General features: G+C 29.7%; 1 protein-coding gene across 1 annotated transcript; it reads right to left on the bottom strand.

Annotated features, from left to right (window-relative positions):
- Positions 1-1,413: 1,413 nt before the first annotated feature.
- Positions 1,414-14,878, bottom strand: LOC129971085 (astacin-like metalloprotease toxin 5). The gene is made up of 6 exons (XM_056084560.1): positions 14,801-14,878; positions 12,925-12,992; positions 9,933-10,008; positions 7,080-7,194; positions 3,010-3,188; positions 1,414-1,661 (listed from the first exon to the last, which is right to left on the bottom strand). Exons 1-6 carry the CDS (start codon positions 14,850-14,852, stop codon positions 1,432-1,434), a joined length of 720 nt encoding a protein of 239 aa, XP_055940535.1. The 5' UTR covers positions 14,853-14,878; the 3' UTR covers positions 1,414-1,431.
- Positions 14,879-16,731: the final 1,853 nt, after the last annotated feature.

Below are 16,731 nucleotides of genomic sequence, written 5' to 3'. Positions count from 1 at the left end.
TTATGTTTAGATCGATTTATCTATTATTGATTTGTATCCTCTGTTTATATCATTAAGATTCTGTTTTTGAGAGTTCAATATCCTATTGATTATTATCATCTAGTTGATATCATTAAACATCAAATCACGTTCTCAGACCATGTAACTATTATTATATAAATATCTATTAAAGTCTTCATAAAAAATGTAATTTTTTATGCATAAGCAGCTGGGTGAGTGCAGGATCCTAGGAAGTCCGGTGGAGCATAACGTCTTTTGGATGAAGATTACTTTCTTCAAACCTATGTTCACCTAAATGAGTAGCGAATAATACGATGATTAAATGTTAGGAGACATGTGTTGCGTAGAAGCCAAATTTCAATTTATATATTTTATATATCAAATGAAGAAAGGAAACTCTCAGTTAAAAGCAGTACATAATTAGAAACGCAGCATTTAATGAATGCAAATTAGTGAGATTACATGAACTTTAATGAATGCAAATTAGTGAGATTACATGAACTTTAATGAATGAAAATTAGTGAGATTACATGAACTTTAATGAATGCAAATTAGTGAGATTACATGAACTTTAATGAATGCAAATTAGTGAGATTACATGAACTTTAATGAATGAAAATTAGTGAGATTACATGAACTTTAATGAATGCAAATTAGTGAGATTACATGAACTTTAATGAATGTAAATCAGTGTCTGTTAAATGAACTTTAATGCCTGTAAGCTACCATGTTATCAATAACTTGTATTATACGACATGTATGATAAAATATTTGTGAAAAGCACTCTAGGGTCAGAATATTGGACTTGGAGCTACCAACTTGAGCAGATGTTATTTCTTGGATTATAGGTGCTCACTAAGAAAGTATTTTCAAAATTTTAATTAATGTTTATTAAAATTTTTATTAATGTTTATTAAAATTTTTATTAATGTTTATTAAAATTTTTATTAATGTTTATTAAGTGCACTGAATTAAATCAAATTAATAAAGTTTATTAATAAAATAATTAAATTAAATTATAATTAACTTAAATTATTATAAATGATTAAATCATTATTAAGTTATTTATTAAATTATTTTAATTCATTTAATTTAATATAATTAAATTAAATTAAATTATTTTAACACATATATAAAATTGTTTATTTTATACATGTTTTAATTTCTATAACAATAACTGTCTAGTAATTTTTCTCCATGTTATTTTATGTCTTGCTATGTATTGTATAATGTGGTTCATTTATATTAAATTCTACATGTAAATTTTTTACTAATCGTCATTTTTATGACTTTTTCTATAATTTTTAAAAACTAGTTTATTAGCGGATTTAAATACAGTTTTTTACAATAATCATCATATTTATTTAGAAGTGTTTATTTTGCCTAAGTTTTCTGGTAAGTATGAAATAAGAGTCTTCAAAATTTGAAAATTTATTTCTTTGGGCAATTGTACAGCATATTCAACCTCGTGATATCAGATTTAGACATTCCTGGCTTCGCATAGTTTCCAGGCAAGAACTGACCGTTCTTTGGAATTATGGTTTTCAAACCCCACTTCTTGCTGAAGGCGTCTTCTCCGTACAACATGATGGAGTTGTAGTCAAAGCTAGTTAACAGTCTATTTTCTTCGGGTCGGAGCTTCTTAAATGCATAATACCATTCTGTGAAGAAAAAAAAAATGTAATCGGTTTATTTTAGAAACCTAATAATAAAGAAAAAAACTGAAATAACTTTGATGTTGCATCAGTTATAATTCACCATAAAGGAAATCAGGAAACAATCATATGTAAAAACGTAACAAAGAAATTATATGTTGAAACTTGAATACATTTAATTTATTCTAGGTTAGTTACATTAATATTTTTGTATATTAAAATCTATTTAATAAGTACACGATAAAACTCCACACCTAATTTACTATAAAGAGAAAATTGTTAGTGAAATAAATATGAACCTTTATGTCATTATTACTAGGATTAGAAGGAGAAGAAAAAACAACAGCTAATTTTCAGTGGAAACAGCTAATTTTCAGGTGAGTTAATATTATACTGGGTATTCTTTCAATGGACCAACAAATTCAGTTTTATTAATAGGCGTCAATAAGAGCAAAATTTGCAATGGAACATGGTTTCGGAATCTATGTTGAGAGGGTGATAACCGCGAAAAACGCATTCAGGCATTATTATCTGATGTTATGATAATCATATATAATGCCAATATGTGAGCAAAGAATAATCTTCTTGTAAGAGTAAGGAGAAAATTTCTATAGAGATTTGGTGTAAATTTCTAGGCAGGAATTTTCAACAATCAGCTCTTGGGCCTGAATGGAGGAATGTGTTGGTTTTTCTGCAACATACTTTTTTGAAAATGTGTGCATGTCGCAGTGCAGCTAGATGCATATTTTTGCAGTGAGGTGTATAACCACCTCGATATATCCTAAGAAGTGAACTGGGCGAGCGGAACCTACGTTTGCCAGATCATAATTCATGTAACTTTTTTCTAAGGGCCTTAAATCACTCGTTCATGCGACCCTATGCGGATGATCTCAATATGCAGACTTTCGTCACTGCGATCAGACGTCAAAAACACACGTGATATCTTCGAGAGCACTTGGATATCATTTTTTCTTGTTGTAGACTATACAAAAACGTCAGCGGCTGGCATCCTGACAACCCTTAAAATAATTAATTCAATAAAACTTTTTTAGTTTTTATTGTGCATTTTGTTGTCTCAGCGTGACGTTGAAATGTGCATTTTTCGCTATTTTCAGCCCTTCATCTTGATATGGGGTGATATGTTTTATTGAAGTCTTTATTGCACTAGATGTTTTCTAACAATTCTTTGAGTTAGCAGGTTCATTAGCAGAACAAAATATACAGTGCATAGACTGAAATAGATATATCTTCAATTTACAAAATAAAAATTCTAAGGAAAACTTTGAAAAAAATATTCATTTTATTACACACGATAAATAAAAACTTATGGATACGATATAAAATGTGAACTTACGTGGATCAATGTTTTCGTAGTTAATAGTAAGATAGTCATCTCTATCAGATCTGTTATGTTCGTGTTCGAAACCCAAAGCATGGAATAATTCATGGACGATTGTACCCTTATATTCGCAACCTCCTCCAATGGATACTTTTTGTTCGCCGTTGCCGAGAAGACCCCAAAAGGACCAACACCTGAAGAAATGCATGATAAATATGACACAGATTTAAATTAAAGCAATACTTCAACAATATACGTAGAAGCTAGATTGTTTTGATAGATTTTGTTATTTCTAAGTTTAGTTTAGTTATATTAACGTCCAGTTTGAAGCAACACTAGGGCTATTTTGGGACGGACCTCGTCATTTTGAACCGCTGCCAGATGACAAGGACGACGCCTGAGTTGGCACCCCCCTCTCCCCTCCACACCACAGGGAGGACGTTTGTTCAGGACTGATTTAACGTGCAACAGACCCCCTTACACGACAGTTCTTCGGTGGAATCGGGTTTCGAACCTGCAACTCTCCAAATCCGCAGCCGAGACCTTACCACCAGGCCACCGCGGCCTTTTGTTATTTCTAAAGAAACAAGATTGAAAAATGCACCAACGTTGTGCTAGATTTCAATGTCAGTTTCCCCCCTCAGGGGCTCACCTTCTATAGGTGAGTACGGGTGTCCCAATCCCGAGGTACCCAGGGATCTTTTACTCCCTTTAGGTTTACTCTCCTCTGCGCCTTCTGCTGTCGCCTTTTTTTTTCTTTCCCTCGACGGCAAGCGAGGGAGCTCTCCATGAGAAGCTGTTGCCGCTCTGTTTGCTTCTTGCTTCTCATGGACAGCCAAAAACCCCACGTGTTTGCCGTGCGTTCCGACCCACTTGACGGGTGGTACATTTTGGTCCCCGGTGTATCAATCGGCTGGTATCCCAGCCATTTGGCTGGTCTGCTCAAGGGGATCAAGCGAAGGGGTCACCTTCTGGGGCTCTGCGTTAAGGGTGGTAGACGTTCCTGGAAGTGGCCCTTAGCGTATAAGTTCTGGCTAGCATCAGGGTAAGCACTGAGGCTAGAGGCAACCAGAGCCGGTGGCTGCCTTCCCTTGTTGGGCTCCATGGTGGGCGGTGCCGTCGGGGCTTGAATTTTTTTCCCTTTTTGCATGGGTTTTTCAGACACTTCGCCACGTTTACCAATCACAGAAGATACTAGATTCCTAATCTTACACACACCAAAGACATTTAATAAAGTTTCACCTTTCATAGTTCAAAGATTGATTTCTTCATTTATTGATGATGTCAAATCTACTAAAAAACTTCCGTCCGGGGATCTCCTTATTGAGACCTCATCAAAAACACAGATTGCTACGATGCAGAAATTAACACAACTTGGAGACTTCCCTGTAGAGGTAACTCCTCACAGGACACTGAATTTTTCTCGAGGAGTCATCTCCGATTTAGATCTTTTTGATTGTTCGGAGAATGAACTCATTCAGGAATTGTATTCCCAAAAAGTTCATGCAGCTCATCGCATAAAAATTAAACGTAATGGTTCATTCATTCCAACAAAACATGTCATTCTAACTTTCAGTAGTCCGGAACTTCCGAAATTTATACGTGCTGGCTATATACAATCTAAAGTTACACCATATGTACCGAGTCCTCGGCGTTGCTTTAAATGTCAGAGATTCGGACATTCCCAGGGAACTTGCCGCGGCAGCCTTCGATGCGCCAAATGCTCAGCTGATGATCATGAAACTTCAGTTTGTAGCTCACAGACCTTCAAATGTTTAAACTGCTCTGGGCCCCATCCTGCTTATTCCCGTGACTGTCCTAAATGGAAAACGGAAAAAGAAATTCAAAGCTTGAAAGTTAGAAAAAATATTTCATACGCAGAAGCGAAAAAAATTGTTTTAGACAGAACACCCAAACCTGGCCTTACTTATAGTGCCGCCATAAGTTCAACATTGAAATGTACTAGTTCTCACACCGACTTTACAGATATTAATGAATTGAAAACCTGCTCCTGTAAGCATTCAGCTCTTGAATCAGTAAAGAGCAATAACTCGCAAAAAACTAAAAACAATCGAAATTCAGCGTCTACTTCTAAAAAATCTTCTCAACCTGTTTCTCAATCTAAAGATTCAGAATTTTCTTTAACTCGTTTCGCTAAGAAGAAACGAAAGAAAACAAAATCTCCTCCAAGTGCCAAAACATCTGACAATGAAGTCCCTCCTAAACCTCCAGATCCTTCTGACATACCAATTACTTCAGACTCTATCTTAGTTAATCAGCCAACTGGTCATGAACATGAAACGCTTCATGGCCCATTTAATGAAATGTCACAGGACCTGAATAAATTTAAAACTGTCACTTATAAGAAAAAATATAAAAAAGATCACAAGCAAAATTCTGAAAATATATCATATTCTAAATTCTGGAAGACTTCACCTCGACAAGTCTCCCAACCTATGCCAGTCTCAAATTTCAGCTCTTCCATTAATTCTAAATCAGCAGATAAAATGGATGAAACCAAGTCTGATCTTGAATTCATGACCACAAATAAACTCAACCCAAACACTAACAGCGAAATAGAATCGGATAATGCAATAGAATACAACCCTCATGAAACAATTGACGAAACACCACTTGCTGCGGAACCTTCTACCGATTCCACCATAGTTGATAAAACTGTTTTTAAACAAAGTCCCCAAGAATGTCAAGTTAAATGGATTAATCTTAAAAATTTTTACAGTGAAACTTCAAGTACCCCTATACATAGCAAATACTTGAAGAAACACCGAATCAAAAGATTGCAATGATTTTCTCTTTTCACTTCGTTTTGTAATTTATTGTACCTTTTTTTTATGTTATGGGAGATGCATTTTCACCTTTTTTAAATTTCATCGATATTTTAATCTTTTAACATTTTTGGAAACATTTTCTTTACGGGATGTAATTCGCAATTTTATAAATGCTGAAACTGTTCATTATTGGATGTATTTCTTTTTATCACGAGAAATTATAAATTTAAACTGACTGAATTATACGTGACATTTTTAATACCATTTGTTTGGCGCAGTATAGCCATATTTGGCTCTTGCGCCATTAAATCTCAAAATACCATACCATCAATGTCAGTTCTTCAGTTTTCAGTTGAATGTGAATTTGAAATGTGATTTCCAATTTTTATTTAAGTTATAGCAGTTTTTATACACTAGCTATGTAGAAATTTTTTTTTCTTTTGGTTGAGGATAATTTCTCGAGTTTTTGAGAGTCGCACAGGATCAAAACGCATTTACGCAAAACTGAGCTAGGCAATACATTTTATAAATATTAAAATTGATTTGGATTCCCTGATAAGTAGCGGTTTCTCATTTAGTGTTGCTAAACCAATTTAAAAATTATACTGGGTTTGAAAGAATATATAATTTCAAAATGATGACAGTGTTAGCTCAGATAAATTGTTTTTAGTCGATTCTGGTTTTATTACGTTTCATTAGTTCATGTTTGCCTAGTAACATCGGTTGTTAATTCTCTCCTTTTCTTTTTCTTTTTTAGTTAAATATAGAAAAAATTTTTCTTTCTAAAAGGAAAAAAAAAATGGCTTCGAAGGTGCATATTGAAATTATCCCTATAAAAGAAAGTATGTGTGAATTAGCCTTTCATGTTGTGCTTTAAAAAATGTGCATCTAGTTAAAATTTTTCGATCAAGAATAAATATTAAAAATGAATTATTTTTAACTTTTAAAATGAAAGTTTTGCTATTTTTTTCTCCTTATTATATATTACTTATTTTCTATTTTAATTCTGCTTCACGAGACAAAGTAAATACTGATTTTCATACAAATTAAATTTTGTAGAAAAAGGGATATGATTATTTCATTTATAATAATTTAATTATTTTTATTAGCAATTTCAAACAGCTTATGCCCTTTGAAACCAAATTTTACATCTCTTTGGAGCATTAAATCACCGAAATATTCATATTGCGGACACCATAGTGACTACTTCACCGCTTTTAACATTTAGTGAAACTATTTAATGTATTAATCTTACAAATGAGTGTTATATAACAATTATAAGAAATGTATACCTACCCGTTGCCTTTAAACAGTCTAATGTAGTTTTTTTCGGTTTTCCTCTGCACAAAACGAATACAAGAATTTTCTTCGATATGGCGCATGGATTCCATGAGAAGTTCCCAAATATTGTCTGCAATGAGAGGAATTTGTTTGAACTCTTCTCCAAAAAACGTGGAACAAAAACAAAAGAAATAATTTTTAACTTAATGATCACCATAATACTTTTTATGTGATAATTTTTCAGAATGTATAGTTGATAATTATTCTTATTGGATGACAATACACAAGAATATATGGCTAAGAATTATTCTTATTGGATGACAATACACAAAATTTCTTATGAATCTTTGGCATTCACATAAATAATAGGAATAAATGCAACAAAATTTTATTTATACTTAATTAACATTTTATTCAATGTTTGACTTTCAGTTACCAAAGAGTTCCTTGTTTACAAAGCTGAGTCATTATTTCAAGATCCTACAATTAAAATGAAAAAAAATCTTTGAATAATAATAAAAAAAATCATATGGGTTTTCAAAATTTCCTAGACATTTTCCAAGAATCAAAAGAATGTTAATCAAAAAACTGTTAAAATTTCATATAATTTTATCTTCACCGTCATCAGTTAAAGATTTTAAATTGCCTTTTTATTCCTTGATACTTTTCTGGAGTAGCAGATCCACCATCAGGGTTGCAAACCTGCACCATCTCCGAAACTATTTTTTAAAGTTTCACTTTCATTTTTTATAGAATTTATTTATTTTTCCAATGTCAATGTTAGTTTCTCAGTGTTTAATTTTTACTCTCAGAATTCGGTGATCAATAAAAATGGATAAAGACAATAAAAATATGAACAGCAGGTATGAAATGAGCAAGAAAAAAGATGTTTGGGACGGACATTCAGCAGCTCACGAAAACCCGTCTGTGGACACAACTGAATGATGGATTTGAAGAAAAAAAGTGATCCTTTATTCCTTTGAATTTAGAGACGCTAAAGCCGACTAGATCCTCAAGTTAATTTAAAGCGCAAAGAAATGATTTTTCCCCCGCTACCATCTATAATCTTTGTTCTCACAGTGTGTTTTTTCCTTGAATTTGTTGTTTATGATATTCGGTTTCACTTTTAATCGCCTAGATGATAAATATTTGGTTTATAGAATATCCATTTTCTTTGTTAGAGCTCATTCATTGAAGGAAACATGTATATAGATCATTTTTTAAAAATCTTATTCAAATGAAAATGCATATGAGAAGAGATAAATTGCTATTAACTATTTTATGTAAATAATGACGAACGTTGCAGATATTAAGGTGTATGTACACACTTGAAACTTTGAAAATCGTTCAAAATATCGAATATATTTTTATTTCTTAATAATGTTCTCTGATCCTTTAGCTTTCAAACGATACCAAGATGTTGTCAATATTCGAAATATTTCTCGAGTTATAATTATTTTTCTTGAGATGCTTTCATTAAAAACTCTAGTTGCGGTTTTTTTAAAACTCATTTTATGGAGAATGATATTTTTTCACTATGTTGCTTTATTCAAACAATCATAACTCAACAAGAAATTAACCAAATACAATTATTTATATATCAAAATAATCTGTATGAAACAGCGGATGTTTTGTGCTCCAATAAAAGTAATATTTATAGAAATAAATTTTAATAGCTATTTAAAAGTTAAAATTACAGAAAAAAATCTCGCTTTTTCTATTCATCGTTGATGAAAAAATTGTTTAAAAAAACTATATATTTTTATAACTTTATTGAGGCAGGAAACATGAAGACTAATATTAGGCATAATTTCCAACTAGAATTGTGTGTCTGTACAAATTAGAATTTAAGCTATCATGTTTCAAAAAATAGGCTAATTAGCTCATTAAATATTATTTAATTAATTAATAATTAGTGTAATATGGTTTTTTTCTCAATGAAATGAGTTTAAACATATATTAATGACCTACTGTGAAAAAACTGGATTTTTAAAGTTAAAATTAAAAAAAAAAATCTTCTAGTGTGTACGTACACCTTAAAAAATTATATTTTCGTATTTTATGTTAGGTAAAAAAATTGAAGATGAAAATACAATCCCTTTTTATGCCAGATTTAAACATTATTAAAAGATTTGAAGCAGAAAAAGCTAGGGCCATCGAAAATTTAACAACCAAATTTATTCTTAACATGCATGGGTATATGGCTGTAATATATAAAAAAAAATCATTATTTGTTTCCCATATTTACTTTATGGTGTAGATGATACATAAACTGTTCCTGCTGTGAATAATATACGTTATCTTTCTAAAACAAAATAACAAAAAAAAAAAAAAAAAAACACGAAAATTCTGAAAAACATTTGAGAAATGTAATGGGCGTAGAGATGATTGCTAAAGCCAAGATCGCTCCCCACTCGCGAGTGAAACATTCCGGCTTTATATAATTAAATATAGTAAAGAAAGGAAAAAAAATAGAGAGAGTTTATTCAATAAATTCTACAATAATATACTTCATGACATTTTTTGGAAAATTCTAATTGCCTTTACATGATTACGATAAAAATTTAGAATTTCAAAACCCTCATACGTATATCAAAGTTGAAAGCTCATTTTGAATAGGTTTCAATATTCAAGAGAACTTCCAAAATGAGGGAAGCAAATTTCACAATTAAATGCTATGGGAGCGGCGACTAGACGCCAAGTGGACGCCAACGCCATTGTAACTACAGAGATGTAATTATAAAAGCACGAATTGTCACATCTGTTTTTTACATAAAAAAGATGAAATTTACATAATGGATGAATTAGCAATGTAATCCACAAATGCATCTCACTCCATTCAGAATATCTTGAACCTATCATACTCACACAGAGAAGGATCCACTTCGTAAGGAACAACACCGTTTGGCCATCTTTGGGAATCCCTAGGAATAGCATTCCTGTCCTAGAAATTAAATTAAATTTAGGAGTTTCGTATTTTTAAATTTAGCATGAAATTAGATATGTTCTAATAAACATATTTTTTAAACAATTCAATTAACAGAATATGATAGCTTAGTATAATAATTTTAAAATATGTGCAATGTTGTATTATTATTCTCTTTATGAATATTATTATTAATTTTCTTCAGTTCAAGAAGTTTATTCTTTAAGAAATATTTAATAATATACAATAATATTTCTAATTTTGTAAAAATATATTTTAAAATAGATAAAAAATGAAGCCACCGCAGTGGAATAAAAGAGCCCAATGACAAGGGAGCAGTTAATTTTTACTCAATTTCGTTAAATATTTAACGCATAAAAAATTTGTTCATCAAAACTGCTTTTTGCGAAGAGATATTTCAGTTTAAAATATCAAATAAAGCTGAATGGTTTTTATTTCAAGATAAATATCTCAAGAATCTAGTCAATCCTGAGTTTAGAATTATTTCTAAAGATATTTCAAAGGAAATTCATCATTACCTATCGGATTATCTAATGCATAAATTCTAAATATGAATTTTCAATGAAAGAAAAATGGCAAAAATTGTATTTGCTTTTGACTTTATTAACAAATTTCATATTCACTAACCCGCTTCTTATACAAAAAATCATTCACTCCTTTTCACTGTTTTGAGCTCTCAAAAGTGACATATGTTTACTTTTTTACTCTAAAGAATCCTAAGAGGAAACAAAATATTTCCTTTTTTTAAATGTATGAAAGCAAAAAATTTAGCAGAGATATAAAACTATAATTATTTAACTATTTGTTAGATGATAAATAAAACAAGGAGTTAAATAAATTTACAAAAAAAATTCTATGAAATGGTTCAATTTAAGATAGCATTTTCAATTTCATTTTTTAATTCAATACAGAATTTTCAACAGACTATAAGATTTGTAAAAATATGTTATTATCTTTTAGAGACACATATCTTTAAAAACTGTACTCATAGTACTAGTTATTGAACTTAATGTCCCGTAAAATAAAAATTAAATTGATGCAAACTCATGTGTTCCTTTACATACTAGAAATATGAAGCAGATGTTAATTTAAATGATTTCGTTGCACAATTTTGTATCCTTTAAATTTTCAAGTTACTGACTCATAATTCTTGTACGTCTTGTATAAAACATGTCAAAATTTGGCATTTTAAATGTCAGAAACTGCAAAAGATAACTCTGCAATAAAAAATATCTGAGAATTTTAGTTTTCAAAATAGGACACAGCGTAAACAAGTTTCTATTCTTTAAATGTGTATGATGTAATTTCAAATTAAAAATTCGTTAGATATTTAGAAATTTTTGTCAAAACTCGAAACTATAATTGAGATTATTTACAAGATAAAGAAACATTCAATAAATCAATAATTGCTAGTTACAGAAAAAACATTAAGTGCTTAAATAAAAATTTTAAAAATTTCTCAATTTTTCTCTTTCCATTTCTTTTTAAAAAATAATATTTTTAAAAGATGAAGCTATCATGCTATTTTTAAAAAAAATTTCTGCAGATTTTATTCGTAAATCATCTGCAATAAGCTAATTGATTTCGATGATATTCAGAAATAATAATTTATATATATATATATATATATATATATTCAGAAATAATATATCAATTATATGTATGTTACCTGCATTATTGTGACTCCAATTTTTCCATTTTTAAGTATTATTTCTTTATTTTTATGATTTGCTTACTATTATGAATTTTATTATATTATTTATGTTTATTATTGTTTTTATTATTTATGTTTATTATTATTCATATTACTTATGTTTATGAATAATAAACAAGAGGTGCAGTATATTAATTCCATCCGAAGTGGTGCATTATGTTTATTTTCACAATTTTGTTTCCACCATTGCATGCCAAACTTTACTTCCTTAGGACACGCTGGGCCAGTATTAATTTATATATTTATCTTCTGTAAAACCTTTACTATGTACCTACTTCTTGTAGTTTGTCTGGAATATTAATAACATTTAGTTTCAATTAAATATATTATGCATAATTTATTTATTATTTCTCTAACAAAGTATGTTTAAACATCAAATTATAGTAGACACAAAGATAGATTTTTAATAGCATTACATCTGGTATGTTTATTGTGCATATGATGTCCTCTAAAGGAATCAATATCATAAGAGATATCATAATCCCATCAAAAGTATAACTTTGTCGCATATAGATTTCGCAGCTGCACATTGCCGTTCTTGATACTATAGCCTCAACTTCACTTCATATTCCTCTTGTAAACTATACACATATTAAAGGGAATCTTTCTTTCTTAACTTTCAAAAATATAAGAAATTTAAGCGATTAAGTATTTGATGAAACATTGAAATAAATTGAATTTAATCACAACAATAAAATTATTGTTGAAAAGTATGCACAACAGGATATTAGATTTGTGTTATTAAAGAATAACTTTTTGAATTTTAATATATGGAAATTATTTCTGTTAAAAAATATTTTCAGAAATTATTGTGAAAAAAATTCCAGAATGTTTCATTTCTAATTAATTAAAATTTAAATATGATCACTCCCAAAGTAGATATGCTTCAAATTTGATGACTCTAGCCCCAACAATTTGGTTTTTATTGTGCCTTATGCATTTTTTACTCTCTTTTATCATTAGAGAGTATATTTAAAATCTTTTGAGTTGATATATTAGCTTATATTAACTAAATAATCAAAAACGGAAATCTGAATTTTTTTGAGTTCTTAAATAGAAATAAAAAATGCTTGCATCTTAATTGTTTAACATACTTTTCATTTTCTGAATAAATAAGAAATTAAGTATTGCTTTAATATAGTAATAAATTCAGTTTTTTAAAATTTTAATACACTCTGAAGAGCAAGTTTAAAATTTACCTGATTAGGATCTATCCCTGCAATGTCTCCTTCAAAGAATCCCTCATTGATCATGGGATCCCTTTTGGCTTCACAGAAAAATCAGTCCAAGAAGCAGCAAATAAAAGAAATGAATAAATTCTTTTCAATTTATGAAGAATCGATTAAGGAGTTTATATTTAGATGAAAATCAAACAAAAATTGGTTTTAACATATTATAGCATAAAATCTTTTAAAGGACGAATTTGCTAATCCGTAAGAATGAATACATAAGTGATCATAAAATAGGTCTAAATGGATATATTTGGATGGTTTCATTAGTAGTTTATTTATTATATATTAAAAATACATTTCAAGTCCTTTTGTACATTTGTGATTTTATAAGTTTTTAACTTATAAATGTGTATTATATATTTCAAATATAACAAGTCTACTATAAAATTTACAAAATGTTTTTTAAAGCTCATTTTTACCTTTTCTTATACGAAGTACGCAAAGAGAAAATACTGTAATTGACAACACATTTTAACTCAATATTTTAACGCATCTCCTCGTTTTAAATCTTCCAAAATCCGAAAAAACATGTTCGTGCAATATATTCTGTCTATCTGTGCGGGAAAATAATAATTGAAAACCGATTGAGCTAAATGGATGAAAGCTGGTATATGGTATCTACTACTAATGTGTAGATTTTTATCAAATTTGAAACGAAATGCATACAGAGGGAGAATGTCTGTTCGGCTATCCGAATATAAGTTAATACAATCACAAAATGTAGAGCGTTAGATGAATAAAATTCAGTACACAGATTTCACATATAAAGCGTAGATACGTATCAAATTAAAACACAAATCCGCCCAGAAGTTGACCTTTTTGTCGATCTGTACAGACATGCAAAAGTAATATTTTAAAAAGGAAGTGACTTGAATATATTAAATTTAGTATTTGATTTTGTGACTATAACTGTATTTCTGTGCCAAATTTTGAAAATTGACCGGAAGAAAGGTGTTCAAAGTGCATATTCGGTTTTCTGGTACTTGTGTATAAATAGAATCCCATAGATTAAACGTCCCCAAATGATTGCCATAACTCATACTCTGATATGCTCTTTCCTAATTAATGCCCTTTTAGCATACTGTTAATAATAGATATTTTTATCAGTTATTTATTAGAAAGTATAAGAGAAAATTTAAGGAAGACTACTAATGCTGGTTATTTGTTCTTAGCAGCAGTTATTTTTTATATGAAATTTTCTATTTTTTAATCTTGAGATATAAACTTCTAAAACTCACAGCCAGTAGTTGCGACATATACGAAAAAAAAATATATTGAACTAATTATTAACTGATAATTCAGTTTTAAGCCTATTAGTATATTATCATCAAGATTACACAAGTGATTAAGATTTTATTCCTCTAGTACGTTTGGGAGTAAAACATCGATTAGAATATTTCATTTTCACAAACATGAAAGAAGTTAAATAAAAACGTTTGGAAAACGGTTATTTTCCTTATATAACAGCAAGATATTATTTCTATTTATTCTTTGCACTTTTATTAATAAAGATTTTATGTTTAATTATCATTTGTTTCTTTATGTTTTGATTTCTTTAGTGTATCATTTTCCCTCTATTTTATCATTATGACTTGTTACGCCGTAAAATAAAAGCAATAAATTTTAAAAAAAATATTAATTAAACATTATGTGATGGTATGTTACAATGCAGTTTGAAATGATTAAAAATCCTTTTTAAAGTGTTATATATAAGGGGAGCAGCTAAAAAATATTTTGGCCTTCAATCAATAACTATTATACAAATGTCATGCTATTAAATTCATTATATGCTTTGAATTGCATTTATATTTGATAATGAAAAATTTAAAAAAAAGTAACATACCTGGCATGCCATATGCAACAGCAGCAAGTAGTAACACAACAATTACGCTCATGGTGCTAATTTTAAAATTAAAAAAAAAGCCAACGAAATAAGTAACAATTTGTATTTATATAAGAAAATTATCAGAAAAATAATCATGAGAAAAGATGCCGGCTGTTTTACATCTGTTACTTTTTGATAGATACAGAAATCGCAGATATTAGATATCTGAAAATTGTTGTTATTAAAAATAAAATTCCTTTGATAATTATTTTTAGAAACTTAATTAAATCTGTGGCGAATCGCTTCGAATTTATTTCAGTTGATAAGACTTTTTTGACATATCATGTAAAATCTGCTGTTTTACAGCAAATATTATTGCAGTAATTTCATCAGTTGACTTGTCAGTTTTAAAATAAATATCTGGAAGTCCAAGCTTCGCTCGACATTTTTTCCCGTAAAATCGTATTTTTTCGGAGAACATTTTTAGATACGAATCGCATACTGATTACATATGACCTGTTCATTTAAATGATAGGTTCCCAAAGTGGTCCAGGTGGACCCCCAGGGGTCCATAGGGGACCACACGGGGGTCCACGTAGACGTGAAAAGAAAACAGGGGTTCACAAGCTGTAAGTGGGGGGGGGGGTTCATAATAAAGAACAAAAATTTTGGCTTGGATTAACCTATCAACGTAGGCAGGTAGTATCATTCACTAGGTATTTACTCAAAAATATTCGTGACTCAGTTCAAACACAGAATTGAATAGAAAAAATAGATTATAGTACAATTGTACACCACATGTCGAGACTTGCAAAGTGCCGTCCGTGATCTCGCTCGTCCGGGATGCTTGTTTAGACCTGCAAAGGGATGAAATGCGACTTGCGCTGTGCTTGCAATTTACATTAGTATAAATACGAATGCCAAGAACAAAACATTACTCACTTGTTTCCGGGATTTTGAACATAAAAGTGTGACTGTGAGTGAATCGATGTCAGTGTTTGCAGTGCCGGAAAAAGTAAGTATCTGCCTAGTATTTTTGTTGTATATTGTAATTTATCAATCTAATATATAAAAATCTCGTGTCACGGTGTTTGAGTTCGTACTCCTCCGAAACGAATCGAACGATTTTCATGAAATTTTTTATGCGTATTTGGTAGATATGAGAATAGAATTTTGTAGACCACAGAATTTTGTATAACCACAAGTATTATTTTAATAAATAGGACACAAGAAAATGTGCTAGTTTTTTTTCTTTTTAACACCTCCAATTTAGGATGATATTTTTTAGGAGTTTTGGGAATACAGTAGAAATGTAGCAGCAGGGAGTCTACCGAAAATAGTAAAACTTTGAAAGTGGTCCACGAGAAAAAAAAGTTTGGGAACCTCTGATTTAAATAAAAAAAATCATGAATGCAGTTAGTTTGCCATGTTATTCAAAACAATCTACTATATTTCAGTATTCAATTTACAGTTTATCTATCACTGCTTATATTTTTGAACTCACACTCAGTTTACCATGGTGAAATCGGGTCCGAGATGGCGCTCTAGGCCACTGTCAGCATGAGAGCAGATAAAAAAAAGTCTCTAATAATTAGTTATAAAAAATGTATTTTGTGTGTGTGTGTGTGTGTAAAATCGCGTTTTTTAGGAAAGATACCTACATAGATAAACTTAAATAGCAAAACCTTATCTAAATATAAAATTTGATTCAAATTGTTAGAACCGTTTCCAACATACATGAAATAAATTTATACATATATACAAGAGTTTCTCGCTTAAAGATATAAGATATAATTTTGAATATATTTAATTACCTAAATTATACTGTTACTAATAATAATTATTATATTTTGTTGATAATTAGAATACTTGAAATTTAATAACTTTATTTATTTTTCATTTTTTATAAAATTATCTTACTTGTAAGTTATTATTATTTTCTACATATT

The sequence above is a fragment of the Argiope bruennichi genome, chromosome 1 (genome assembly GCF_947563725.1).
Source record: "Argiope bruennichi chromosome 1, qqArgBrue1.1, whole genome shotgun sequence".
NCBI lineage: Eukaryota > Metazoa > Arthropoda > Arachnida > Araneae > Araneidae > Argiope > Argiope bruennichi.
This window is presented reverse-complemented; position numbering and strand designations above follow the sequence as displayed.

Coding starts and splice junctions, on each gene's coding strand:
- LOC129971085 (XM_056084560.1), bottom strand. CDS start 14,852: ATGAGCGTAATTGTTGTGTTACTACTTGCTGCTGTTGCATATGGCATG. Junction 10,009..12,924: donor CAGGGATAGATCCTAATCAG/GTAAATTTTAAA, acceptor TTTAATTTCTAG/GACAGGAATGCTATTCCTAG. Junction 1,662..3,009: donor CTACGAAAACATTGATCCAC/GTAAGTTCACAT, acceptor TTTTCTTCACAG/AATGGTATTATGCATTTAAG.